The following is a 26,383-nucleotide window of genomic DNA, read 5'->3' on the forward strand; positions in this document are numbered from 1 at the left end:
TAAATTATGTTGCCAAGAGACCAATAAAACAAGCCTCTGCATTTTAATTGCAGTTTTTGTTCATACTAGTCATATTCATACATTATCATGATACCCTGATTCTCCGCACTCCTTTTTGAAAACAGCTTCATTAAAAGTTTCAATTCTGCAACTGAGTCATAAAAATTTGTGGTTTGTGCCATTTTTGCACTTGCTGGCTTAAAATGTCTGTCTGGGGATTATTTAACTAACAACTAGCTAACTGGCATCCGTAGACACCTAAATCTCTTTTGGGTACAAATTCATACCTTAAAATACTAAAATACTCTAAAAACCAATAGGCTGCCCACATTTTGGCGCTACAACTTGAGTGCAATCAAATTAATAGAGAGACTTTCCTTCTCCCAATAAGTTAGTGAAATATTGAGAAAACGTCATAATTAATAAACGTCAATAGTGTTAATTAGGCCGTGCCTACTGCACACTACATAAAATTTACTTAGAGTCTGTGGGTGTAGTAAGTGGAGTGTCCATCGTCTCCTCTTCATCTTCATCACTGAGAAAAAAGAGAGGAAACATCCCCAGAAGGCAACCGATGGTGACGCCGATGGCCTTTCCCTGCAGCACCAGAGCACAGCTAGAGTTACAAGCTTTCTCGTTACAGCCTCTAAAAAACCCAACTAATCCCATGGAAGAATTAAAAGAGTACTTTGACCCAAAAAAGCCTAATTCACACAATTTTCAAACAACCAAAGCCTGTTTGGTGTCCGAACAAGCAACAGGAGCTCATACGCCACCAATTTGCAACACATCATCACACACTTACCTCAAACCGTGTTGAGTAGCCTGAAAAAAGACCTGTTTACGAAGTGACCATGTCTATACCTTAACTACAAAAAAGGACAAATGCATAGGCAAAATGCCAGTGGTGAAGAGCTAGACCTTCAGTCTGAGGCACAAAATGTCATAACGTGGCCAAAAACGAGACCTAAAGATCTTAACTCTAAGACTAGTGCTAATTCTGGTAGCACCCTATTGGATTTCTAGTGTTATGTTGGCACTAAGCTAACAGTGGTAAGCATATTTTGGCCACTCTGGATTAAAGAGATATTCAAAGCTTGTCGAAAACATGGCAGGTTTTATTTAAAGCTTGTTATTTGAAGCTCGAACAAGCAGCTGTTTGTTTTACATTTCCGACAGCTTACTGAAACCTGGCCAGACTACCACTCGTATTCACGATCAGTGACATATCTAGAACTTCCAGAAGGCCTAGAAGGACATTTTAACCTCAGAATTGGCTGATACCACTGCAGTTCCTAATTATGCTGGTAGCAGTTGGTATCTGTTGTACAAGTCATTGCTTTAGTCATTAAGGGACTGCCTAATCAGTGCAGACCATATTTCTCATGTCACTAGCTGAAATAAGGCAAAATCACATTGAAACACTTGTAGTAAGGAAAGTGACTTCCTGTAACTGGGATGTTTAGAAGGCTTTAGTGAAGCCACTCTCTCTGCTACAAGTTATTTAATGTGATTTTGGCCTTCTTTTATCCAAATGCATGGTACATAAAACGATGTCTGCGTTATATAGTTTGTAAATGGTCCCTTAATGACTAACATGCCGGCGATCTGCATTTCTGAGCCGTGTCGTTACTTCGGTCGTTACTTAGCAACTGGAACACATAATAACACAGTTATTGTGGGGGAAAAAAAACTGTTGTAGTACAAATAACAGGTACAACACCTCTCATCCAATCAGATTGTACCGTCAGAACAGCTGTAAAAAGTGTCAAACCACATATGCAAGTCTGTTTGATGTCACTGACCAACCCGACATGGTTCACAGCTTCAAACTAAAGAAGCAAACTTCACACACCAAACAGGTCTCAGTACAGGCCTCGGCTACTCGACTTAATTTGATGTCGTCAGGTGGACGATTTTTAAATTTGACTGAAAAACTTAAACAGAAACTTTTCACTTGCTTTCTTTATCTCTCTCTCACGCACACACTCACCCCTTACCATGTGTGAGCTGAGTCTGGTCTGCCACATGTCGACCTGTTTGGGCGTAAGATCAGGAATCTGCATCCCGAGCCTGGCAGCAAGAGCTTCCACATAACCTGCTAGTCTACACACACACACACACACACACACACACACACACACACACACACACAGAGAAACAGTGGTTACACAGTGGTTACACAGTGCACAGATGCACATCCATGAGACAATTCTGAATCAATGGTTTCCTAAAGGAATAATGATCACGCTCCTAACAGTTTATATTAAGCTAACAAAATAAAAAAAATACAAAGATTAACTGATGAGAAATACTGATAAAATTCAATACTGTAATATTTCTTGAATAAACCACAGGATCAGATGATCTCCATTAACATTTATATTAATGAACCTTTTACCTTTAAAATCAGACCGTTCATCTTAAGTACAAGGTACTTTATACTTAAAGAACGTCTTTTAAACCTGATGCAAGTTAGAAATAAAGGTTCTGTGCAGCTACATTTTGTGTTCATCAAGGTACAAACATGTAAAATGTTCCCTCAAAGGTACTACCGTGGTTTTAAAGTGTAAACTGTGACCTTTTTCTAGGTGAAAAGTTCATATTTGTTCCTTTTCATAACCGAATGTTTTAAAACAGCATCATTTCAGTGGATTATGGTTCAGTTATGTTCCCTGACTAAAGGTACTGAGATGTAGCCTTGAGAGCCCCAGAGGTACTGGCCCAGTGACAGTGCAGTAGCTTTATTTCTGAGTGTAGCTTGTTTTTGATTGGATTGTTTTGTTCTCTTTAACAGGGAAGTTTGAATATTGAGGGTCTGAAAATATTACAAACCTCCAGTTCCAAAAAAGCTGGGACAGTATGTGAAACGCCAATAAAAGCAGAAAGCAGTGATTTATAAACCTACTTTGACCTGAATTTGAATAAGAAACATTTCAAAGCCACCCAGACTGAGGGCACTCTATTAATCGGTACTATCAACCGGAAAATCACAGTAAATACATATAATTACAGAACACTATTCATCACTGAGTAATTTCTTGTTGCTCATACGATACCTGTCATACTGATATACTGACAAATGAACTTCTGAACAGTAGCATCTATTGACCTGGTTAGCTGAGGCGCATGCAAGCCCACTTACCCGAGTCCAGCCAGGTCAGACACCAGGTTTCCCAAAGCAGCCGCTGCAACCACACAACAATGTTAGTGACTCGCACACATGTGAGCAATGCAGACAGTCAGAAACTCTGGAACAGGGGCCGGCAACATGCGGCTCTTTTACCGTCCTGTTGCGGCTCCACAGCAGAATTAGATTTGTAGGTAAAACTAAAAGAATCCTCCTTTACAGTAAAATAAAGCTCTGCTGATCGTTCAACACAGTTTAACAATAGATGGTCTTAAACACTGGAGTTAATGTAGAGCTGCTAATTCACCCTTTAAGCCTGAAGGTTGGAGTACAGACTGTTGGTCATCATAGCAACGCAGACAACACTCTCCTAGCCAGTAGCTAACATAAAGAGAAAGATTTAAGACAAACTTCGATAATTTGGAGACTAATGGGCTTTGCGTTTATAATCACTCCATCTGGTTTCTGGATACGTTTAATCTGCAGTGAGAAACGGTCAAACACTAAAAAGTCATGAAGCTGAAGTCAGTTTTTCATTCGCCAGCTTCTCATTCAAAGTCTGCCGTTCCACCTTAAACAACGCAGCCGTTACATTCTAGCACCTCAGGCACCATTTAAGGTGGAACAAGAAGCTGACAAATGAGAAGCGACTTCAGCTTCATAAAAAATGTAATGTTGGGAGACATTTGACTTTTTTCACTTTAAAGGAAAAGTTTCCTGGCAGAGATGCAAGAAAAGTGGCTAAACCTAAAGTCAGTCTGTATTTTTGTTTATTTTTTTTACTCTGTACATTATTTTATAAAAATAATTTTTCAGTAGAAAAAAAAAAAATAGTGAGTTCAGCTTCCTTTATTATAAGGGTTTAAGATGACATCATCTGTTTGACTGGAAAGAAGAGTTACAGCCTCATACGACGCCCAGCTTCTCAATGTAGCTTATGAAATATACAAGTTATGAAGAACACGAAGTGCATTTTGGAACCACTGCTGGTCTCAAGGAGTTGAAGAGGTTAACCTTGATTAAAAAACGTCACCTTTCCTGTGACTCAATGATTTGTTGGTTATTTGCATATTTTTCCATTGTTTTACCGTGAGAACCAGAGCGCGATGGGCACAGTCATTTTTACATTATTTTAAATACAGTGTTCCTGTATTTTATACTGAACAGTGACAGGCCGAAGACCTTGTATACATCACAGCTGTGGTCCTTGTAATTTACATAGTTGTTTACTTGTCGAATTAGAATATTATGGAGACCAGAACAAACACATATAACCAAGCGGTCACGGCGAATTACACCCAGCTACGCACTTTCTGATTGGAGCGTCTCCTAAGCTTATTGTACCTTCTGATACTGGCCAACCTGTGACTGTGCACAGTTTATCCACCAGGTGTCCTTGAACATAACAGTTATTAGATATGAACACTGCTGGGAAGACAGGAGGAAACATGCTTAGAGTAGTTTCATTTTGGAAATTGAAGTTTTTAAGTTACACAATCTGTGCAAAACTTTTGAGTCATATGATTCCAAGGTACCTCGCTGACATGGTGCCACTCCCTACTGTGAGTAAGCACTGCTGTGTTGATGCACCACACTCGCTGAACATATCAGCCCAGGCTTGTAAAGATAAACTCTAGTTAAGGTCTCTTGAAGGCTTTTTACACTCCTACGATATTCATCCTTTCCCTAGATATAGATACTGAAACACCACCTGAATGGAACTGGACTACTTTACATTTTAACTAAGAGACCCAAAATCAGTTGGGACAGTATGCGAAATGCCAATACACACAGAAAGCAGTGATTTATTAATCTACTTTGTCCTGAATCAGAACAAGAACAGAACAAGATATACAATATTTTATCTTATCACCATTTTTTTTTGGTAAAATATATGTTCATTCTGAAACTCCTGCCTGTAACACAAATCTGGAACAGGGACAATCTAAGACTAGGAAGAAAAACAGAAAACATTTTAAACAGGTGATGCTGTTATGCTTGGGATAAAAAGCATCCAGAACAGGCCAGGACTCCATAAGCAAGGATGGGTCCAGGTTATCGAGACTTTGGGCTCCACTACGTATATATCCATGTCCTATATAAGAAACACATGGTTTACATTCTTTAAACCAATCAGAGAAGCATTCTGGGCCTAAAACATGCAGAGATCTACAGACTAGTACCAGCACTTTAAAAGCACGGATGAGCTTCTCTGGGTCTTGTTGTGACACCAAACCTTCTGGCTATATTTTTTATATTTCAGGAGGCTGTTTAGGTGATGGCTTTAATATGGCTAGTGATCAAAGTCTATTAGGACTTGGTTGCTGGATTTTAAAGCCCAGGAATCGACGTGTTGGCCAATACTAAGACTTCTCTTCGAAGACTTATATAACAGAAGAATGGCAAAAAATAAAATCTGCTTTCAAAACAGGATGAATTGGTGTCTTCAGTCCACAAGCCATTCTTAGGTGTTGAAAAGTGAACCAAATTTGGAATGTGTCAATGAGAAAATTGTGCTTTTGTTCTCTTTTCAATGTAATACACAGATTCTTGCTGGAATGAGCCTTTATCAATCTTATATCATCACTGTCAGAACACAAACTCACAACTCCCTGAAAATAACTTTACAGAAGGAAAACATTCTGTGCAATTCAAGTTAATGTAAAGATATTTTAGTCATTTTGGACTATTTCTACAGGTCAGATCGTCATGAAATGTTTACACACTGTAAAGCCCAGCTGGTGTTAAGAAGAAGAAGAAGAAGGGGGGGCACAAAAATGGAAAGGTTCTCCTCTGATAGCGAGGATATTTTTCTAGTTGTCATTAATGGCTTATGCAGGTGGCATGTGGCTTAATATGAATGCCGGTAACCCATATTAATGTAAAATATCAATATTTCATACATTTTTGGTGAATTGTTTATGAATAAGGTAAGAAGTGTTTATGAACTTCACATGCAAACTTCTGCATTACCTGCCATAGTTGATATTCCGAACGTCACTCCAATGGACAGCTCAATCTGCGTTCCCTGTGAATGAATGCAAGCAAAAACCGTCAGTACCAAAGAGCTCCACATGCCTGTGAAACAACATGGCTTACTACTCCAGTCACTCTAGCACCAACACACGAATCTACACAATCCCAACACCTCAGTGGGAGCATCTTTCTAAGCACTGATCCAAAATCAGAAGTGTAACCATGTGTTAAGTTAAAGAAGCTGATCCCACATCTTTTACTGTGTATACTCTATGGGCCAAAAGACACATCTGATTATATTCAGGAGGTATTTTATAAAGCACAATTTCTCAGTTAGTGAGATATTTAAGCCCAAAGTCAAGCCCTGATTAACAGAAAGAGAGTTAAGGCATAATTATTGGGCAATCTTTACTTTGGGCTAGGGCTGAATGATACTGCGAGGAAAGAAAAAAAAAAAAAAATCACATTACAAATGGTTTGAATCAAAGAAGTACTCCGATAACTGGAAAGAAGAAGAAAAAAAAAAAGAGTAAACAATTTACCCCAATATATTATTCCTAAATGAAGCTATTTCTAGCCGTGGAAATGGTGTGTTTAGAAGTAGAATTAATATAGTAGACCAGTATCCTGCTTAAATGATGTATAGTACTAGTACTTCGCAGAAGTCAGAGACCATCAATCCAGTCAACATGGTCATTAAGTAGATTTCAGGGAACATTTCTAGAAAGATCAGATATGAGATAATCCACTTGCAGGAGATTATTATGGTACAAAAAAAAATCAAAATAAAACTGAAGGTCAAAAAACTATTAAAAGCTTCAGACACAATGGGACTCCTAACAACCACCTGGAAGACCTGGTAGACACCAACACTGCCCCCATCAGATAAACAGCACTTTAAGCTTTCATCTCTGAGCGAGAGGAGAAAATCAAGCTGCTTCAGATCTGAAAACATCCACAGCTGTTTCTGTCCATCCTTCCACTGTGAGAAGACCACTCAGTGCTATGGGTCTGAAAGGATGTGCAGCTGTTCAAGACCTCACTGAGGAAAGGAGACAGACACAAACAATACTTCTTTCATTTGCATATCAAACAGTGAGGTTGGTGGGATTCAACAAAGGACTGACCAACGCAGAAAACCAACTTCTAAGACTGGAAGACTGGAGGTATGGAAAAACATTCCTAATTATCCCTGTGGTTTTCTGTGAGGAACTGAAAGAAAGTCCCCTGAAAAGAATGGAAGCTGTAATAAAGGCAAACAGTGAACATACTAAATACTAAAAATATATTTAGCTGATGAGGCTTCTGTGTAATCGTTTGTTAATTGTTTCCTGCTTTTCCTGAAGCTTAAAAAGAGTAAGTTGTACTTTGTTGTTTTGACTGGAAAGTAAATGGAGGAATGGTATTCTCTGACTTTTGCACAGTACTGTGACTTTATATGTGCCATTCTATTTTACAATTGTGATGTACACAATCCCAATTCACCAATCAGGCAAAATATTATGACCACCTCCTTGTTTCTATGCTCATTGTCCATTTTATCAGCTCCACTCTGTAGTTCTACAGTTACAGACTGTAGTCCATGTTTCTCTGATACTTTGTTAGTCCCCTTTTACCCTGTTCTTCAGTGGTCAGGGCCCCCATGGACCCTCACAGAGCAGGTACTATTTGGGTGGTGGGTCATTCTCAGCACTGCAGTAACACTGACGTGGTGGTGCGTTGGTGTGCGTTGTGCTGGTGTGAGTTTTTAAACACCTCAGTGTCACTGCTGGACTGAGAATAGTCCACTAACCAAAAATATCCAGCCAACAGCGTCCTGTGGGCAGCGTCCTGTGACCACTGATGAAGGACTAGAGGATGACCAACACAAACTGTGCAGCAGCAGATGAGCTGTCGTCTCTGACTTTACATCTACAAGGTGGACTGACAAGGTAGGAGTGTCTGATAGAGTGGACAGGAGTCTGTAACTGTAGAACTACAAAGTGCACCTGTATAGTAAGTGGAGCTGATAAAATTGACAATGAGCACAGAAACAAGGAGGTGGTCATAAAGTTATGCCTGATCGATGTACCTTCCAATACTGAAAAGACAGTGGTGAACCCTTGATATGACATAAAAGATGAGCCGGCTTTCTTTTTTGTGACCAAAACTACATTTGTTCCTTCATATCACGATTCATCCAAACACCAAAAGAACATCTGTGACTGGTCAAGATGCTGAAGCACACAATAAAACGGCTGGCTACAGATAGTTAGACTCTCATTTGCATGTTGTACTCAGTATTTTATACAGCATATTTTGAATTTCCACCCTCCAGTTTACTGAGAAATCTTGCTTTATGAACGACTCCCAGACGTAAAGCACCTTTCGCTGAACCACTGGAGAGGTTCATACCACTTACTGCAGCGATCATGATGGCGTTGTCCAGAAACCCGAAGCCAACGAAGGGGATGGCGTTGTGAAGGAGCACTGAAATGAGGGGAGCAAAGAGAACAGCAGGTCAGATGACACGGCACAGCTTATTTTATTATAATAAAACCCTCTCACAGAAAACCTGCTGGGAAACAAATCAACACACCTGCCAACCAAGAAATACATAAATATAAACAAACACTGGAGAAAATTTCTCCAAAAATACACTGGTTAGCTGAGAGAGCAGTAATTACTTTTCCATGCTGTTAATCCTTTGTGATTCATTCGTGACTCATTCATTCTGCATATGACGCATTCCGCTGAAAAAAGAAGCTGGAGGCTGTTCCCCCTTAAATCTTAATAAACCACAGACAACCTGTTCTGCTATTGTAGTATCACCGTCTATCTGTGGCTGTTTCAGTGGTGCTTTGCCAAATTTGCAGATTGAGAGGGCAACATTTATGTCAGCAGGTCTAAAGTTTAGTATTGGTCAGTATTTTAGAAAAGAAAAACTTTACTGCCCAAAGAAAAAACAGGAGAAGGCAAAAACATTTCCTCAAAACTAAAGAAATTAAAAAGATTGTTTTTCTCAAATTACGTAAAAAAAATAAAACAAAACAAACAAACAAACAAAAAGATGTACTCTTTTTTTACTTTGGACAGTGACAATTTCCAAACCCAATTCCAGAAAGGCTGGGCCCGTATGTGAAATACTAATAAAAACAAAGTATTGATTAGTAATTTCTGTTTGACCTGTTTGTTTTACCATACATTTTTTAATGCATGTATGCTCATTCCAAATTTAATGCTTACAACACTTTCCAAAAAAGTTGGGACAGGATCATGTTTAACACTGTGTTGTAACACTTGTGGACTGAAAGCACCTATTAATCCAGTTAGGAAAGCAGCATTTTTGCTGTTTTTCAGTTGAACATGTCTTCAACTGTGCAGTGCAGGTCCTGCATTGTTCTGTTTCGTACACTTGTTCAACTGGTGACAGGTCTGGACTGCAGGCAGGACAATCTAGCAACCGCACTCTCTGATTAGCAGCCATGCTGCTGTAATGTGCAGAACGTGGCTTGGTGCTGCGATGCTGAAATAAGATAAGTTGAAATCAGCATATATGTCTCTGGAAAAGGCAGAATATGTTGCTCAAAATGTGCTCAAGTTACCCACTAATACCCTACCGTACCATGACAGACCCTGGTTTATGAACTTCACGCTGGTAACAATGTGAAAAGTGGACTCGTCAGACCACAGTACATGCTTACACTGAGCAGCAGTTAATTCAGATGAACTCGGGCCCAGAGAAGTCAGAAGTGTTTCTGGATGCTGTCCACATATGGCTTCCGCTGTGAATAGTACAGTCTTAACTTGAATTTGTTGATGCATCGATGTCCCTAAACTTAGTCCAATGGCTTGTCAAAATATTCCCAAGCCAATGTGGTGATATCCATCACTAACGCAACTTGCAGATTACATTAAACGTTTGAAGTTACTAAGCGCTGTAGAGGGTGAAACACTTACAAACGTTTATTGAGGTTTACCCTTAAAATGCTTGATTTTTTTTTTGTTAATGTACTTTTCTCAAAGTGGCCTCAAGACATTCTTGCAAATAAAGGACGAGACCTTTCCTGCATGCTCCTCTTACAGCCAAACATGACTATGTCACCTGTTTGGGGTGTTTCTACGTTCCTGGTCTTAAACTGCCAGTGTCACAACTTTTTTTGGAAATTGCTGCAGCCATCAATTTCAGAATATGTTCATGTTTACAAAAAACAAAGTAGCTGATAAGACATATCATCTTTGTCCCATTTGTGTCCCAATGCAGGTCCCAGTATTTGTTAGGCTTCATATGACTGAATATAATCTGAAATATACTGCATTTAAATGCCTGTTTTTAAGTGAAAAGGCTGTAATTGTAGATTATCATCTTGCAAAATACACCCCGTGAGCAGCTGTGCTTCGGCCTGGAACTATTACAGATGGTTTGAAGAGTCAAACTAGAAAAATAAGTTAACAGCATTACAACAAACAGCGGCAATAATAATTTATCATGTTAATGTGTTGAATTATATACGTTAAATATACATTAACTTTGCATATTTTTAAATAATAGAAACTAATTACAGTGAGCAGCACATTTCAGCTGTTTCACCGTCAACTTCAACTTTAACAGGTGCAACTTTAACATCTTTTCATCATTCATGTATATTTTAAGACAACTGTGGGTAAAAATGCAGGTGATGGGAGAGAAATCATCACATCTCACCATATCTCAGCTGGCTGGAGTTTGGCGGCAATGCCTCTAGTTTCTCTGGTGGAGGGAAAAAAAAAAAAAGATATTGTTGAAACACTTTATCAACATTTTTCGGTAATAGAGGTCACTTGCCTACAGAACTTCAGAGTCAGAATGTGATCTCTCAATGTCTTTCACATCTAATAAACAGGAAAGCTGGCCCCAGATCAACCCTCTGAACCTCAAGACATTTGACCCCACCTGTTTACAGTAGAAACAATGTTTCCTCTTGAAGCTCAGCCACACAATGGACTGACATGCAGTAAAGACGACACAACTTTCCAGAAAGCTTCCCAAAAAAGCTTACAGCACAAAGAACATTACAGGTTTAGATAACATGCCTAATAGCCAGGATGATCTTATAATCTAATATTGCAACTCTTGGGAAACTAGATGCTGCTTCACATTTGAAGTTATACAACAGTTATTCCAGATGCAGTTTCATGTATTTAACAGCGTTGTATGCATGTTGTATCTGCTGACAGAACATTTTCTCACCACAACTGCATCATTCCACTGGTTGCTAAGAAACAACTATGGTGACCTGAAGGCTGTTAAACACTGAAAATGATGCAAATAAATGAAATGAAAATATTTAGCAAGACAGCTTTTTGGGATATCGCAAGATTTCTGTGAAAAAAAAAATAGGCAGTATTCCTGTTTTAAAGACAAAATAACTTCCAAAAAGACAAGGCAAACTGTGACACTGGGTAGACCACCCTTCTCTTTGGAAAAACTTGAAACATTTCGAGCTCTTTCAATCATAGATCATAACTTTCTGTAACTTCGTTTGAGCTACTTCTAGTTTTTTCTTCTTCCTTTTGTAATAATATGTTGTTTATTTATTTTGTGCATCACATGATTATTTTGTGCAAGCTTTGATTTCTCTTCCATTCACCCCCTTGTTTTTGTTAACCTTGTGCTATATTTGTGCCTCATTGTCTGTCTTGTTGTCGATGCTCTGTAAAGTGAATTTTGAAAACAATGAGGCTTAACGTAAGTACCCAGACACCTAGGCCAGTGTGTCCCTAACCACTCACAAGGCCCCTCAAATAGTTCACATTTTTCCTCCATCCCTGCATTGTGAGTTAGGTTGGAGCACAAATGTGGACCATCTGGGAGGCTGACCTAGGCTAAAGACATTAAAAGTCAATGTTATGTACTTCACCCATTTTATCTTGCCATACCTTTACTGTGTTAAGTCAACTGAGGTATGTGCTATATTTGAAAATAACAGCTAGAGGCTCAGGTTTTATTCACCATGTCAGACTTTCAGTTGGTCAAAAGTGTTTTTTGTTTGTAATTTGGTGGAATTGCCATCAAATTGCTTAATGTGCATCAAACACTTGCGGTATCCTTTCACAAGCTTCTTATAATACGATACTGGAGTTTTTGCTCTTTCCTCCTGACAGAACTGGCAGGTTTGTCGGCCTCCTTGCTCAGGCATCCTGTTTCAGTTCAGTCCACAAATCTTGTACGGGATTCAAGTCAAGGCTCTGATGGTTACTCCAATTCTTTTGCTTTGTTTTCTACAATTCCTGGAGGAAGGCTTAAGATCACTATACGACTGGAGCCAGCAGTGACCATGTTCTAACTTTCTGGTTGATGTGCCAACGTGTTCCTAGACAATGCTTCTTTCTCACGATGCCATCTGTGTTATGAAGTGCACGAGTCCCTCTTCCACCATGAAACGCCTACATTTTCAGAGCAGACTACAACAAAATAAACATAATCCAATAACTGCCATCTAGCACAAAAGCTGGGTCAGGCCCAGTTCAGCTCTTAGCAGGTGTGAGAACAAGCAGATGCATTATCTGTAGGTGTAAAAATAAGTGAAACGGAAGAAATTCCCTTGGAAAAGAATTCTAAAGTAGGGCATTCCAAAGAATCTGTCCAGTGACAATCAAGCAAAAACTACCTAAAGTGATGGCTGAAATCGGACTATCATGGATCCAGGCACTGTTTCTTGTTGCGATTTTTCAGTGGTCAGGACCCCCATGGACCCTCATAGAGCAGGTACTATTTGGGTGGTGGCTCATTCTCAGCACTGCAGTAACACTGACGTGGTGGTGGTGTGTTAGTGTGTGTTGTGCTGATCTGAGTGGATCAGACACAGCAGTGCTGCTGGAGTTTTTAAACACCTCAGTGTCGTTGCTGGACTGAGAATAGTCCACCAACCAAAACTATCCAGCCAACAGCGTCCTGTGACCACTGATGAAGGAGTAAGGATGACCAACACAACCTGTGCAGCAGCAGATGAGCTGTCGTCTTTACACTTTACATCTACCAGGTGGACTGACAAGGCAGGAGTGTCTAACAGAGCGGACAGTGAGTGGACAGTGTTTAAAACTGTCTGATCCACTCATACAAGCACAACACAGACTAATACACCACCACCACTACATCAGTGTTACTGCAGTGCTGAGAATGATCCACCACCCAAATAGTACATGCTCTATGAGGGTCCATGGGGGTCCTGACCACTGAAGAACAGGGTAAAAGGGGCTAACAAGGTATCAGAGAAACAGATGGACTAGAGTCTGTAACTAGAACTACAAAGTGCACCTATAGAGTAAGTGGAGCTGATAACAAGGACAAAGAATGTAGAAACAAGGAGGTGGTCATAATGTATGCAGACAAGAAGACCTTATGAAGCAAAATGTGAAGAAAGCTGAGGTGCAGCATTACTATCCCCCTAAAAGACCACTTACACCCGCACAGCTACAGCTAATACTGAATGATCCTATATCTGCCGTATCTTTCTTAGAACAAAGGAAGGAACTTTTACTTCACATAGTGAAACAAATTCTACCAGAACTGTCTACTATCCAAGAGTCAAAACTCCCTGAACCTTCACTGGGATAATTGAAGCAGAATTCAGCTGCGTGACTGCAAGGACAGCGCTATTTGTTAATTCTCTTCATCTAGCTGGTTTCCGTTTATGGTCCACACATAGAAAGCTCACACAGGAAGCACATGACGCTTGCATACTGCAGTGACTCAGTGAGCTGAAACAAGAGTACAAAAGGTAAAAACACTTATTAGACCTTCCATGTGATCAGCTAGTTAGTTAATCTCTGCACTTTTAACGATCATGCTCATGTAAGGGATCCTCTCGCGCAAAAGAACAGAGAAAGAAAGAAAGAAAAGAACTATTTATTATATCGCTGTGACCTTGATGACCGAATTCAAGAGTTGCTCTGACTGGTGGATCTGTCACCAGCTACCCAGCAGCACTAATGCAGCAGTGTTTGCCTCAATCCCACTCAGACTGTATGAATGGTGATCTATCAGTTGGCTAAATTTAGCAGAGATATTTGATGATGGCACTGGATGCAGGATGAACCCAGTTCTGGGCATAGAGAAGCCGTCCTCAGAGGGGGAAACTGCTGTTTTTCTATATATCAAAAAAGAGGCTAAAAAATATCATCTGTCTAAAGGACTCAACAAGTTTGCTTATGCCATATTGATCAATAATGTGTGTGCCAGTATGTGTACCATGGCGTTGTGTCTTTACAGCAGACGGAATAGCCTGAATGAAACGTGTTACGTCATTAAGGCCAAGGATTCTCTGCTTTGTAGTGACAAATTATTTTTCCACATCATGGTGAATATACAGGAATACTGAATATATGAATTCACTTTCCTGAGCTGTGCTTGACTGCTCATGACTGAAAAAACACCTGCCAGCGCAAACCGGTCAACCCAAACCGGTCAACCCCACCTCCATGTAAGGTTCAAACACTGAATGTCCCACATTATTTCTTGCTAACTGTGCCACAGGGTACGACCAAAGTACCTGTTAATTCTAGTGATTGTTCTTACGAAGTCCCAGCCAATTTGACCGACCCTCCTTTGCTGCCAGAGGGAACTTCTCTTGTGTAATTCTAAAGCCTACTGGTGGTCTCCACAAAAATCTTTTGGTACATGTTACTTAGCTAGATTGGTCCTGTTCTCTAGATGCGTGAAGACATTCAAGTCACGCTCAAGCAAAACTGAACCCTCGCACAAGCTGAAAGATTTGGGGTGATTTTTCTGGTTGTGGTATTTACAGAAGTGACTAAACTAAGAACTTTCTGGAGTCTTAGAAAACCACATGAATGCCTCTTTTGAAGCAGTACAAGCTATGCAGATGGAATTGAATGAAATAAAAAGAAGTAGCTCTGCAATAATGTGTTGCATTATATCTTCTCTCAGCAAAGAAAGGAGGTGTTTGCCAGGCGGTGGTAGATGAGTGCTGCAATTCTATTTCCGATGCCTCAAGCGTTGTGTGAGACCTAGCCCAAGAACTGCATGAGAACTATGATTGGGACCCCTCTTATCTGTATTAATGGTTCACCAGTGGGGGCAGTCCAGTGATATTTCTGATCATTGCGGTTATGTCGGCATGGAAACTATCTATAACTGATCCCAGTATAGAGAACATGGCCCTTGATTAGTATCCTCACTCGTGGGGCGGGGAACAGGGCAGCGTGAGTGCTACAGCTCAGACGTGCTGGTCTTTCATACATACAGCATTTGTGCTGTGGAGCAGCAACCAAGTTATACAGACAGTTCCTTTGCCAGTCGGTCTGCTCAAAAGAAATATCATTAATAAATGTACACAGTATGTCGGTTTATCCTGGACAGCATTCTGACAGACGTTTCACGCCTAGACCAGTCAGGAAATCTGTCTGCAGCACAGAATGTTTAACTAGTGTTTCGTTGGGCACTGACCACGTAACATGGGCACTGAAATGAAAAGCGAGACTTCCCATATCGCTCGTGCCATCGTGAATCAGACCTATGAGAATTTGCGTGTTCTTCAGGTGCTCGGATGCTTGAGAATGACTTCATTCCTTTTAACTGTTTCATTGTTACATTGTTTACATATATAACTAAGTGATTGTTCTACTTTATTTAGGCTATTCATTCATTTGCAGGATTTCTCTATATCCGTGCGTCCGCCGCTCCCGCCTGAGGGAGTCTGATTTCCCGCCCACCCCTGCAAGCAACACTGAAAATTAGTCCTGTTCCGCAAGCTATTGTGGCAGGTCCTGCAGCTAATGAGACCTCTAGTCCAGCGTTTCAGCAGTCTTGGCTCACACACTTGCCCTCGTAGGATGGTGTTGACACTGATAGTGAGAGAAAAAAAAACCTGATCCTGATTAAAAGCTCAGCTATATTTTTATATTTAGTTTAAACCAACAGCATTATCTCTCAGCTTCTTCTTCTTTCGGCTGCTCCCTTTAGGGGTCGCCACAGCGGATCATCTGCCTCCATCTTGCCCTATCCACTGCCTCCTCTACTTTCACACCAACCATCTCCATGTCCACCTTCACTACATCCATAAACCTTCTCTGAGGTCTACCTCTTCTCCTTCTACCCGGCAGCTCCATCTCCAACATTCGTTGATCAATATATCCACTATTCCTCCTCAACACATGTCCAAACCATCTCAACCTGGCCTCTCTGGCTTTATCTCCAAACTGCTCCACCTTCACCGTCCCTCTGATCTGCTCATTTCTAATCTTGTCCATCCTTGTCACTCCCAACGAAAATCTCAGCATCTTCATCTCCGCCACCTCCAGCTCAGCCTCCTGTGCCTCATCTCCTCTTCTTCACATCTTTTCTACACTGTCCATTGCTCTGGATGGTTGACCCAAGATATTTGAAGTCATCCACCTCTACTCCTTGCATCTTCACCTTTCCACCTGCCTCCCTCGCATTCACACACATGTATTCCGTCTTGTCTCTACTGACCTTCATTCCTCTCCTCTCCAGTGCAAACCTCCACCTCTACAGATTCTCTTCCACCTGCTCTCTACTCTCACCACAGATTACAATGTCATCTGCAAACATCATGGTCCATGGAGCCTCCTGCCTGACCTCATCTGTCAACCTGTCCATCACCATTGCAAACAAGAAGGGGCTCAAAGCTGATCCCTGATGTAACCCGACCTTCACCTTGAAACCATTTGTCACTCCAACTGCACACCTCACCACTGTCTATCTCTCAGCCAGGCAACAAAATAATTTGCACAAGTCATATAACCTGACATGCTGACAACTAATCTGTTAAGAAACATACAAGGTGCAGATATTTCCTGCGTAAGCGAAAAGAAAAACAAGACAGCGTTTGCCTCTGTGGTCAAAGTAATCACCTTCTCCTAAAAATAGGGCTGGAGGGGATGTGTTCTAGCACTGTTTTTAAGTATCATGTTGCAAAATCTATATTTGGTAATGTTTTAAACAATCACACGCTTTATACTGCCTGTTCTGAAGTGCCAATATAATCCACTGTCACAGTGAGACTTCTCGTCTTAAAACCGATCTCTCCCAGAGAAAAGGAAGATTCTCTTTAGCTCAGCTACATGACCTCATCTTTTATTTCACTGAATCGTTTAATTTTAAAGCGCCTTTCTAACATCTCTTTAATAAAAAAAAAAAGTACTTTGATTTAATTCACTGATTAACAGAAGTGACCCGTTAGTATTCACTACATTACTGTGAGAATGAGTGCTTTAGTTTCAACTAAATTTCACACTGAAATTATCTGCTGCACTGAAGCCAACAACACATCATACCATAGACCGTTAACCAGCCTTGAGGCTTCATGTGGCTGCGTCTCAGCACAGTGGTCATGTCTAGGAGTCGAGCCAGGACAGATTAAATAATACAGTACAGGGATATCACACAGGCACAGAGGCCCTGACTGGAGACGGAAGGTTTATTAATAGATTAGATCCTGCAGTTTGACACTTCAAAACAACCCAGCAAAATTAGTCGGGAGAATTAACTGAGACGTTTGCAGGCTTATAAAGAATATCTAGCGATTTTATTTAACGTCCAAAACTACCATTGACTCTACATGTGTCTTCTGGGTTTTTATGGTAAAATAGCATATCTGGAAAATAAGTTTTATTTTGGAGCTATTCTGCCTTCAGACGTCTGGTTCCTAAGAGCACCACTGTGAACAGTTCTGACTCTTAAGTTTCTCTAGAACAGAGCATTTCACACCAGACTCTAATTGCCTCAGCCTTTCATGATACGGGCCACCTTTATGTCACGGAGTTTGCAGCAGTGAAACAGACCTTATCTCAGAGCCAAAGCCCCAGCACTACACATTCTGACCTCTAACCTTTAGTGGGCACACTCCTTCCTGCCACACTTGCTCACCCCCAAACTAGAAAGAACAACAGAAGGAGAGTTCTCCAGACTGAATGTCACTTAGTTTAACCCTTGTGTGGTGTTGATGGGTTTGTTACTCAGTGGTCTGGTTTACCCACCACATTATTGCTTTTTAAATCAATACAGCCATAACACACACACACAAACAGCAGGCCATGTAGGAGGAGAACAAAGTGAAGGACACAGCACCTCCACACTTTTACTCCCCACAGGTTCAGCCCAACACCACGTGTGTAATATAATTGTGTGGGGGGTGAACAGAGTTAAGCACTGAAAACAGGTTATTTTATATGTTCTTCACAGAAAATGAGCACCAAGGAATCTCAGGTTGAAAAACTTTTTTCTTTTGGTAAACATTGAAAATGGGTCCCACAGACCTGAACACCACACAAGGGTCAAAAGCAAGCTTTCCATCGCTAATGGGAATTCTTCTCCGAGAGACATTTTAGTCTAGTACTAAGCTAAATCTCACAGCATCCAGTTCTCCACAGTGCAGAGTTCTCTGGCCTTAACTGAGAGCACACAGCCCACTCACCCACAGGGAGTGGTAAGTGAGCTCTTGTTTACTCCTTATTAGCCCACTTATCCTGTAAGAGGGAATTCAGATGTTCCAAGTCTGTGTACCGTTTTCTTAAAAATAGAAATCTCAGCTGTTCAGCCACAGCCGGGTACCTCATGTCTACTTTACTGTGGTAGTGAGCAGCACTACCACTCCCTTTACTTTTCATTCACACGAATGTAGAGAGCAATAAATCTGTGTGTGTTTAGCAGGGAAAGAGCTGTGACAGTAAACCTTTCATTCTTTCCTTAATATACAGATAGTGCTGTGCAAAAGTCTTGGGCACCAGAGAATCTGTACAGTCATTTATCTGGGCTGCAGCTTTTAACAACAAAAACAGAAGCAAAATAAATGCAGATTTAAAAAAATGTTTCACAAACTGTTTCATGCATTATATTTTAATGTTTATTTTCATTAAAAGACCCATATCCAATATTCTGCATCAGATTTTTTTCTCCTACTTTTGACATTTGGGTAGTTTTATGTTCCAAACAGTCATAATTAATTTTTTTCATGACTATTTTCAACCTCTCTGTAACTTTCAGAAGTAAACAGGCCATTCCTGTGACTTTAAGACCGATCTGAGATCTGATTGGCTGCTCTGCATTGCACTTCACTTAAAAGCGTTCCAGACTAAAACACTTCTTATAACTTCAGTGTGAACGAGCTAAACTGCTGCAGGCTGAACAGGCGGATGTGCAGATATGTGTCACTTTTCATGACATCACAGTGAACAGTGAACTTAAACCAGGCTGTTTCTGCAGCTGTCTTTCCGTTTATAGACTGCAAGGATTGAGGAGAGAACAGTACCTTGAGAGTCTTTAGCAATCTTTACATACTGCATCCAACACTTATTTTAAAAAAGTAAGGAAAATTAGTTTTTTCACAAAACAGCCATTGAAAATAAACAGTTTTCTTAGTTGCTTCAGCTACTAGACTTGCACACAGTGCTACATATGAAGGCCTTAAAACTGGTAAGAGCAAAAAGTGCAGGGGCCAAAAATGGGCAAATGTGAGACATGATAGCCCCAGTCGTCCACAGCAAGCACAGAGAACAGATTTTGGCCTGCAGAGCTGAAACATATGAAGTGTGACAGAAGCGATTTGTTGGCACAAACGTTATAACATTAGCAGCATGCAGAGCTGTGCTGGTTACGGTCCGAGTTAAGCATTATTGGTTTTTCCATTATTGCAAATCGTGCATTCGACAGTGCAGACAAAGAAGTGCTCAGTACGTCTGGTGCTAAGCACGTGCTTTACTGCCGTTCAGCTCAGAGGATGCTTTCAGCTACAGCTGTGGCTGTGGAGCAAAAAAGCCCAAACACTCTATACTTGCTCTCTATTATTTATCTATTTGCATTATATAATAAAGCTCTTATATTTACACTCTATTTCTGTAATTTGATGATTTCTGAGCCTTCTGTGCTTTCTGAAGTGCTTAATGAGTATCAGGACACTAACACAGAAATTATTGGTTGCTTATTTACCCATAATCTAGTAATTGTGTCACACAGGAAGCCATTCCTGTTTCCTAGTGAAGGGCATGTGTTGAAGCAGTACAGTGAATCTCAGCCTGGAACGGAATAAAAAGCACAGCGGGAGGAATTAGCTCTGAAGCAAAAGCACAAAACACGCACCTGCAGAGTCCCGGGCACCTTTCCCAATCACAAACATTAAGCCTGTGCTCACTCCCCAGGGCCACTTCGCTTTGCTGAAATCCACACTGAGGGAGACGATCAGTGTTAAATCTATAACTCCTAATGCTAAACAGGACCTTTCTGCTGATGAATAAACTCAAAATAAAAGAACCAGATTTGGAAGTGAGCTGGGAAGAGAGTGGAGGCTTAATCCCTCTGTAGACTGGAACAGGGCCCTGAGCCTCAGCTACGTACCCTCAGTCACCTCCGCCTGAACCTTGTCCCTGCTGAGCCCTCGCCTAAAGGGGGCGCTCTCTAGCCAAGGGTGAGGAGGACGGAGAGATTAAAAGAAGGAAAAGGGTGGGAAGGAATAAGAGAGGGAGGGATGTAAAGTTAGAGAGACAGAAAAGGATGGATGGAATTTGCCATCTGAAAAACTAAAAAAAAAAGGGAAAAACTACATTCATTCCATAATACAGACACGAATCTGTATGAACTGTAATTCAGTGTCACAGCTGCACTACAGACAAGAAGGCCTAGCGCATGTGTTTGACACGAGAACGCAAAAGTCTGCACACCCCTGGTAGCAGACAGGACAAGACATACTCACGGGTGAACAGAGAGGAGGTGGCAAAACAGGATCCATTGACAAAAATTCCCTTTTTCACTCCACCCTGAAAGCCGTCTCAGCAGACGGAGGTTAAAGTTCTCTCTCAACCACTTAACCTGCTTATGATTGATAAGACATGAAGGGGTGGCAGGGGCAGCGAGTGCAGGAGTAGTTATGGTGATTACTCTTTTACTCAGGTGACATGGGGCACCATATTTTCTTCAGAGATAAGCTTTCAAAACCCATTTCTAAATCCAGGATTTTACCTTTTTTTGCTTTTACCTGTAACCTTTTGATGCTAGATGCACATTTTCAAGCACTATTCTTCGATCCAAAATGTGTTTATGTACCAACACAAAAGATATCGACCTGCATGTTTGCTATTTTGCTGGTTTGCTGTAAATCTGTGAATTTGCCCTCTTTATCTCTACTGTTTTCCAGTAGAGTGACTGTATAAATAATGAGTATCTGTACTTTACATGTGTTTTTTCTTAAACAAGGTGAATAACTTAATAAACATAGTTTGACAGTGAGTATGTTTACATGCACTCATTAATCCAATCATAACCAGATTTCTGCACTTCTCTGATTATTCAAAGAGTCATGTAAACACCATAGTTCGAGCTGGATTTTAGCTCAGTGATCAGATTTCTCAGAGCATGTGAACTCTTACTCTGATTTCTCTCGGATTTCTCAGTCTGCACATGTGCCGAAACAGACAGCGACTTTTGGAGCGGCGCTGAAACCAAACAGCAAATAAAGGACTTGAATATTGTTATGAAGTTTGAGTTTTACTTTATGTTTATGTCACAAGTTTATTGGCTGGTTGCGAAGCAGAAAATTGCTCACTGTCTGACTCACAGAGCCCTGGAATTACCGGCTTATTAAGGCTTATTAAATATAAAACACACTCACTGACTCTGCTCTTTTACCAAACTAAAGTTTTTACAACAGAATCAGATCCTCCACATACATACATATGTCCTTTATGACCTGTATGAAGCCTCCTGGTGCAGGGAGAGGGGGGGCACTGGATATAAAGGCCTATGTACAAAAAAAGCTGTTCAGACTGGGCTTGGTGGCAGAGCCTCTTCAAAGAAAATCATAATTCCAATCAGGTTCTTCTGACCTCTCTTGCTTGGTAAAGACAAAGGATTCCTAACGTGGTGTTCTGCATATCTCAGCCTTATTTCTTTCTGTGACTCATCTGAAATGGGTGTGTGGCGAAACACAGAAAGACACAGGTACTACAAGACCAGGGCTGGGAACCACTGATAAATGTGGAAATACCAAACACCTGTGTTTACTCCAAAACAATAAGCTGTTCTTTGACATGTAGGCTCCAGGAAAGCCAGTCAGTCATTACCTGTTGGCCCAACCATCTATCTTATATTATCATTTCAGCAAAAATGAAGCTCTCTGTAAAGTGTGTTGTGTTAAATGCGCTACACCGTTATTACCTTGAGCGATGGCCATGGACTCAAAGCTCTGAAGCTCTTTGAGTAAGCAGCTCCGCTCCGTGGGGTGAAGACTATAGATAAAGTCCTTGGCTCCTTTGGGAGAGTTCAGCAGCTCTAGTTTCTCTTTGTGCTTGTGGGTTCCAAGGGAGCATCTTTGCAGGAGGGACAGCAGGGCGGGATGCCTGGGACTGGTGCACCCATACGGCCCTCTCAGACCCGGCATGCATGGCTGCACAGCTCTGAGCAAACAGGACCTCAGCATTGTGGAAGGAAAAAGGAGTCGGCCTTGGGCAGAACCTGAAACTGGAAAAGACAAAAGCAGCATGTGTTTTAACCCTTCACTGCATAATGTTGCCTCAGGGCAACAAACTCACTCATTTTACAATGGCATGATACACATTTCCTGTGAAGGGTTATATGAAAAGCTAATCCAATAAAATGGTTTTACTTGGTCACCCCATCGTTAAGTGGACATAAATATATATTTACCAAGTAAAAGCATTTAATTTATTCGAAGAATGTGGGTTGGTTGCCCTGAGGCAACATTATTGAGGGTTAACAATTGAACTTAACACTTTATGCATGAATTATTAAAGGTTTTATTAGTGAAAACAGCATTCGGTTATATTTACTTTGATTTGTATTTTTAAAAAAGCCATTTTTGAGTGTAAAGTGTGGACCAATATATCAGAGATGATTCCTGTTAAAATAAAGAAAACCAGGGAAAAAATGAATTAATGATGGTAGACTGTGGTACTGCGTCTCAAACTTCAGCCACCAAGTGGTTCTGAGGTGGTCAACATCTCATTTCCCAAGAAAATGGCCATAAATCAGCTCAAGATCAACAATCGACCTTCACGTTTCAGCACAGGGGCGGACGATACTTCTCTACGTGAGTAAAATCAGACACTCTCCTGAATAACAGCACGACAATTATGTCCATATTTCTAAACTTGTAGTAAAAAGGGTTCTATATAGTACCAAAAAGGGTTCTTTGGCTTGTAACAACAGTGGAACAGCACATTCACCATTAATCTGAAGAACCCTTTCACAATGCAAAGAACCCTTTAATCAGGCAAAGGGTTAACCAAGTGTTCATGATTCTATAGAACTTTTATTAATAGTAAAGAACCCTTGAAGAACCATCTTTAAGGGTGTACCTGAATAAAAGCACAGAAGTAACTGATTCTGAATACAGTATCAAAAGTGAAAGCACTCCAAGTTATTGAGTAGCAGAGAAAATTAAGGTTCTTTAGAAAGCAAACTGTTCTGTATAGAACCATGAACACTTAAAGAACCCTTTACATGACTAACGTATTCTCTGAATCATTTAATGGTTCTTCAGACTGATGGAGAACATGCTGCAGATGCTTCTATATTGAACCTTTTTGAAAAGGGTTCTATATATCATCACATAAATCAGACTTTCTTTGGATCTGAAGAACTCCTATCATGCAAAAGGATCTTTGAGTGTCTGTGGTTTTATATAAAAGCATTTTCTTCACTAAAGAACCCTTGAAGAACCATCTTTATAAGTGTGGGGCAGAATGTCCCTGTAAGGTGACCAGCAGAAAAATAGAACAGAACACATCTAGTAGAACATCTATAATCATTCAAATCACCGTCAGCCTTGACTCTTAACTACATCCACCAGCCAGTAGTCTTGTACACTCTTTCACACTTAGAAAATACGGTTCTTCAAAGGTTCTTAAGTAAAGAAAATGGTTCCATGTAGAACCAGGAACACTTTAGGGAGAGGTTATATATATATATATAGCACCAAAAAGGGTTCTTCTATTGCTACAAAGCTTGACATCACAACATCAGCAGAGCCCTTTTTTGGTGCTACATAGAACCCCTTTCTAAAAAGTTCTATATAGAACCATCTACAGCACATTCTCCGTCAATCTGAAGAACACTTTCACAATGCAAAGAACCCTTTAATCACACAAAGGGTTCACCGAGTGTTTATGGTTCTATATAGAACCATTTTTTACTAAAGAACCCATGAAGAACCGTCTTTTTTAAGCGTGTACGTGAATAAAGGCACAGGAGTAAGTCATTCTGAATGCACGCAAGTATCAAAAGTAAAAGGACCCCAAGTAACAGACCTTGTGCGATGTTCTAATAAAGTGACACTGTGATTGCAAACATGGTTACTCACCCCCTAAAGTGGTGCCACACTAGGTTCTAGAGTGAAATATTCTATTAAAAAACTAAAATAACCCCCTTCTGATGATGCATCTTGACGGTGGGAGGAGCTTATGAAAAACTACAAGCAAGGGGGACTTGATGGTGGGGCGTTTAAAAAATACGGAACTCTACACTCTAAAAATTACGGTTCTTTAGAAAGCAAACTGTGGTGTATAGAACCACAAACACTCAAAGAATGCTTTACACAACTAAAGGGTTCTTTGCCTAATTAAACGGTTCTTCAGACTGATGGAGAATGTGCTGTAGATGCTTCTATATAGAACCTTTTTCGAAAAGGGTTCTACATAGTGCTAAAAAGGGTTCTTCTATTGTTAAGCATCAAGCCTGTAACAATAGAAGCACCCTTTATGGTGCTATACAGAACCCTTTTCAAAAAGGTTCTATATATATATATTCACACAAAACACATCATCCATCTGCAGAACCATTCAGTCATGCAAAGGGATCGTTGTGTGTTTGTGGTTCTACATAGAAACATTTTCTTTACTAAAGAACCCTTAGCAAGTAGTTTTGTTCACTCTTTTACACTTATAAAATATGGTTCTTCAACGGTTCTTCAGTAAAGAAAACGGTTCTATATAGAACCACAAAGAACGCTTTGCATGATTAAAGGGTTCTCTGCATGGCGAAATGGTTCTTCAGACTGATGGAAAACGTATTGCATATAGTCCTATACAGAACCTTTTGGGGAAAGGTTCTATTTAGCACCAAAAAGGGTTCTTCTATTCCTACAGGCTTGACATCACAACATCAGCAGAGCCCTTTTTTGGTGCTACAGAGAACCATATACAACACATTCCACATCAATCATGGTGCAGAGAACCACTTAATCATGCAAAGGGTTCTCTGAGTGGCCACAGTTCTGCATTACGCCGTTTTCGTTACTGAAGAACCCTTGAAGAACCATCTTCTTTGCACTTTTACTCAAGTAATCCTTAAACTACGGCTATTTCCACTTTAACCTGAGCAGCTAAGGACTTTGCACCTGTACTTTGCCGCCGTTCACACATCGGTACGCTATAAAATGAGACGGGGATCCGAGTCACACGAGCTACAGTCCCGGTTCTCTGCCTCTCTCGGAACCTTAACTCACTCTTTACCTCGAGGAGCTCCTGAGCTCGTCAGCCCGTCATTGCTCAGCTGCTCCGCTCTCCCAAAGCCAGTGTGTGCCCAGCTCTTCTTGTGAACAGCACAGCATTAAGAAACAACTCAGACACCGAGCTAAACGTGAGCACACGGCCTAAAACCAAACCAGCAGGCCGACTTCGGGGCACTCAGTCCGCCATCTCAGCCCAGCTCACTCCCTGAACCCTCAGTGACTCAAGTGGAAAGCACGCTGCGCCTTCACTGCGGCTATTATTATGACTATCCCAGGCCCCTTTTAACACGAGCCCACGTATCCCCGCGCGATAAAAACACTCTCTGTCACGCCCTCGCCCGTCCGCGAGGCTTCCACACACACACGGACGCCGAAAAGCCGAACCGAAACACTTCACATTTTGTGTTTTGGTTCGGAGACTTTCTCAGACGTTTGCGTGTCGTCACACCCGCTGCAAACTGCATCATGGGATATGTAGTACGCTTCCCGAGCAGCAACAACGGAAACGCTCCACACTGCACTACATTACCCATGTACCGTTGTTCACAAAGAACAACGCCTCAGTAAAGTAAACAAATAAACAAGTGAATGAATGAACGAACGGCTTTGTGGTAAAACGCTAACCGGACAGCGAGGAAATGGAAGGATACGCACTTTAAATGTCATACAGATAAACACAAAATACACAGCCTCCTCTCAGCTTGAGCTTGTCACATACCCCCACCTTGTGGTTGGAAAGAACAAAGTACAAGACGACGGTTCTATCAGAGTTCTGTATAGAACCATTTCATGCTTAAACGGTTCTGTGCATGGTGAA

General features: G+C 40.9%; 1 protein-coding gene across 2 annotated transcripts; it reads right to left on the minus strand.

Annotated features, from left to right (window-relative positions):
- Positions 1–26,029, minus strand: tmem65 (transmembrane protein 65). 2 transcript variants are annotated; one of them, XM_017718398.2, is made up of 9 exons: positions 25,568–26,029; positions 22,254–22,556; positions 20,439–20,498; positions 10,791–10,835; positions 8,508–8,575; positions 6,104–6,158; positions 3,146–3,188; positions 2,001–2,106; positions 1–597 (listed from the first exon to the last, which is right to left on the minus strand). In XM_017718398.2, the coding sequence occupies exons 2-9, from the start codon at positions 22,513–22,515 to the stop codon at positions 475–477; spliced, it is 762 nt and encodes a 253-aa protein (XP_017573887.1). In that variant the 5' UTR covers positions 22,516–22,556; positions 25,568–26,029; the 3' UTR covers positions 1–474. The 2 variants fall into 2 exon arrangements, with proteins under 2 accessions (XP_017573887.1, XP_017573888.1); XM_017718399.2 differs by lacking the exon at positions 20,439–20,498 and having other exon boundaries at positions 25,568–26,028.
- Positions 26,030–26,383: the final 354 nt, after the last annotated feature.

The sequence above is a fragment of the Pygocentrus nattereri genome, chromosome 11 (genome assembly GCF_015220715.1).
Source record: "Pygocentrus nattereri isolate fPygNat1 chromosome 11, fPygNat1.pri, whole genome shotgun sequence".
NCBI classification, from domain to species: domain Eukaryota; kingdom Metazoa; phylum Chordata; class Actinopteri; order Characiformes; family Serrasalmidae; genus Pygocentrus; species Pygocentrus nattereri.

What these genes read in the sequence shown, in the direction of transcription:
- tmem65 (XM_017718398.2), bottom strand. Translation starts at nt 22,515, where the DNA reads ATGCTGAGGTCCTGTTTGCTCAGAGCTGTGCAGCCATGCATGCCGGGT. An exon ending in GTCCATGGCCATCGCTCAAG is followed by an intron (nt 20,499 to 22,253) that starts GTAATAACGGTG and finishes ACCCTTGGCTAG; the next exon opens with AGAGCGCCCCCTTTAGGCGA. An exon ending in CTCCAGCCAGCTGAGATATG is followed by an intron (nt 8,576 to 10,790) that starts GTGAGATGTGAT and finishes CCCTCATTTCAG; the next exon opens with TGCTCCTTCACAACGCCATC.